Source organism: Bison bison, unplaced genomic scaffold (genome assembly GCF_000754665.1).
Source record: "Bison bison bison isolate TAMUID 2011002044 unplaced genomic scaffold, Bison_UMD1.0 scf7180017864063, whole genome shotgun sequence".
NCBI lineage: Eukaryota > Metazoa > Chordata > Mammalia > Artiodactyla > Bovidae > Bison > Bison bison.
The window spans coordinates 15,660,114-15,662,140 of record NW_011494635.1 but is presented as its reverse complement, the minus strand read 5'-3'; the positions used below and the strand labels follow the sequence as shown (position 1 = coordinate 15,662,140).

General features: G+C 66.9%; 2 protein-coding genes across 7 annotated transcripts in view; both read left to right on the top strand.

Annotated features, from left to right (window-relative positions):
• The window catches only part of RTEL1 (regulator of telomere elongation helicase 1), a 21,199-nt gene extending 20,705 nt beyond the window's left edge, over window positions 1-494 (top strand). For 3 of the 6 annotated variants that reach the window (XM_010836573.1, XM_010836572.1, XM_010836574.1), the window contains exon 36: window positions 52-493. In XM_010836573.1, the coding sequence (XP_010834875.1) occupies window positions 52-132 (81 nt within the window). In that variant the 3' untranslated portion in view covers window positions 133-493. Of the gene's footprint in view, window positions 1-26 lie in introns of all 6 variants that reach the window. The other 3 variants (XR_825003.1, XM_010836571.1, XM_010836575.1) reach the window with 3 other exon arrangements.
• A 72-nt stretch (window positions 495-566) lies between these two features.
• Window positions 567-2,027, top strand: part of TNFRSF6B (tumor necrosis factor receptor superfamily, member 6b, decoy) — a 2,490-nt gene continuing 1,029 nt past the window's right edge. Inside the window, exons 1-3 of the mRNA XM_010836643.1 lie at window positions 567-1,223; window positions 1,311-1,514; window positions 1,919-2,021. Coding sequence (XP_010834945.1) covers window positions 827-1,223; window positions 1,311-1,514; window positions 1,919-2,021 — 704 coding nt within the window. The 5' untranslated portion in view covers window positions 567-826. The remainder of the gene's footprint in view (window positions 1,224-1,310; window positions 1,515-1,918; window positions 2,022-2,027) is intronic.

Genomic DNA, 2,027 nt, shown 5'->3' with positions numbered 1-2,027 from the left:
GGTGGGGGGTAGGGGGTTCCTGGCAGTGTGTCCAGCCCTTCGTCTCCACAGGTCTCTAGGAAGTGCCCTGGCTGCTGTGCTGCCACCAGAAAGCAGACACTTGCACAGGTCTTCTGGCCAGAGCCCCAGTGAACATGGAGCCCCTCTGGGCACTCTGCAGACACTGAGGCTGCCCTTCCTGGGGCACTGCCTGGACACTTGCCTGTTGGCTGGGGGTGGGCCAAAGAGCCTGCCTGACAGGGAGGCCAGTCCAGTGTCTGTGGTGATGCCCCTGAGATGGCAGTGGGATCTGGGTCCCTGTGAGAGGCCTTGAGGTCACCTTGGGGTCTGGGGTGGGTCCACTGGAAGGTGCTTGCCCAGAACTTGAATGGCTGCCAGCCTCTAGGCAGAGCTCCCATAGGAAGGAAGGGAGCCCTGCCCCTCCTGGGGGTTGCCCTCGGCGGACCCGCTGTTCACTAAGGGACAAAGATGTAATAAAGCTGCTGGTACTGCTGGATGTGTCTGCATGTCCTGGGCTGGTTGGAGGGGTGAGGGTGCCAGGGAGGATGGAGGCATCTGGGCAGTCTCCCTTCCACATGTTTTGTCCAAAGGGGAAGCCGCTGCCTCTTCCACCCCGCAGTTGTCAGGCCCTGCCCTTTCCCTGCCCTTTGCCATTTGTGCTGGGGGCCGTCACAGGACCACCCTGGTACTGGCTCTGGAGGGAGGAGTCAAAGCCTAGGTCCCTAGGTCGCCGACCCCTCCTCCTCGGTGGGCGGGGCTTCGCGGGGCGGGGCCAGACCGACCCTTATAGGACGCGGCCAGAGGCCGCTACAGCTCCACAGAGACCATGAGAGCTCCGCCGTGGCCCGTGACTGCCCTGCTGCTGGCGCTCGCGTCGCGCGGGGCGGCGGCAAGCGCGCCCACCTACCCGTGGAGGGACGCAGAGACGGGGGAGTGGCTGGTGTGTGACCAGTGCCCTCCGGGCACCTTTGTGCAGCGGCCTTGCGGCCGGAACAGCCCCACGACGTGCGGTGCGTGCCCGCCGCGCCACTACACACAATTTTGGAACTACCTGGAGCGCTGCCGCTACTGCAACGTCATCTGCGGGGAGCGCGAGGAGGAGGCGCGGCCGTGCGGGGCCACCCACAACCGCGCCTGCCGCTGTCGGTCCGGTTTCTTCGAGCACGCCGGCTTCTGCCTGGAGCACGCGTCCTGCCCGCCCGGCGCCGGCGTGGCTGCTCCCGGTGGGTGAGGGGAGGGGCGGGGCGGACCCTCCGCCGAACTGGGACCACTCGACTCTCCTGACCGCGGCCTCCCCGTCTTGTCCCTAGGCACCCCCAGCCAGAACACACAGTGCCAGCCGTGCCCCCCGGGCACCTTCTCCGCCAGCAGCTCGAGCTCGGAGCGGTGCCAGCCCCACCGCAACTGCACGGCCCTGGGCCTGGCCGTCAATGTGCCTGGCTCCCCGTTACACGACGCCCTGTGCACCAACTGCACGAGCTTCCAGCTCGGCCTGTTGGAGCCAGGGGCCCCGGGTGAGCAGGGGGCGGGGTGGGGGTGCTCAGGGCTAATTAGCTGGTTCCTGGGAAAGGCTTCCGGAAGCGCGGTGGGGGCGGGCCAGGAGACTATTTGGCTGAGGGTTTCAGCACTGGTGGGTGATGCCATTTCCCGCCGGCATTGGGAAACAGGCTTCGAGGGCTTAAACGGTTCGCGGGAGGGCACGGCAGCGAGTGTGGCGGGCCCCCTTCGCATCGCATCCCATTCTCAGCGTCAGCCCACGAGCCGCACTCCTTGCCCGCCACGTTTCCCGCGGTCGCCCCAGACCCTCCGGCACGGCTCTCGCCTCGGCCTTCATGAGTGTGCGGAGACCCCTCCACGGTCCTGTCCTCCCGGGGCGCTGGCACCTGACTGGGTACCCCCTTACACCACCTTCCCACAGGGACCGAGGAGTGTGAGCACGCCGTGGTCGACTTCGTGGCTTTCCAGGACATCTCCCTCAAGAGACTGCAGCGACTGCAGCAAGCGCTTGCGGATCCCGGGACGCAGAG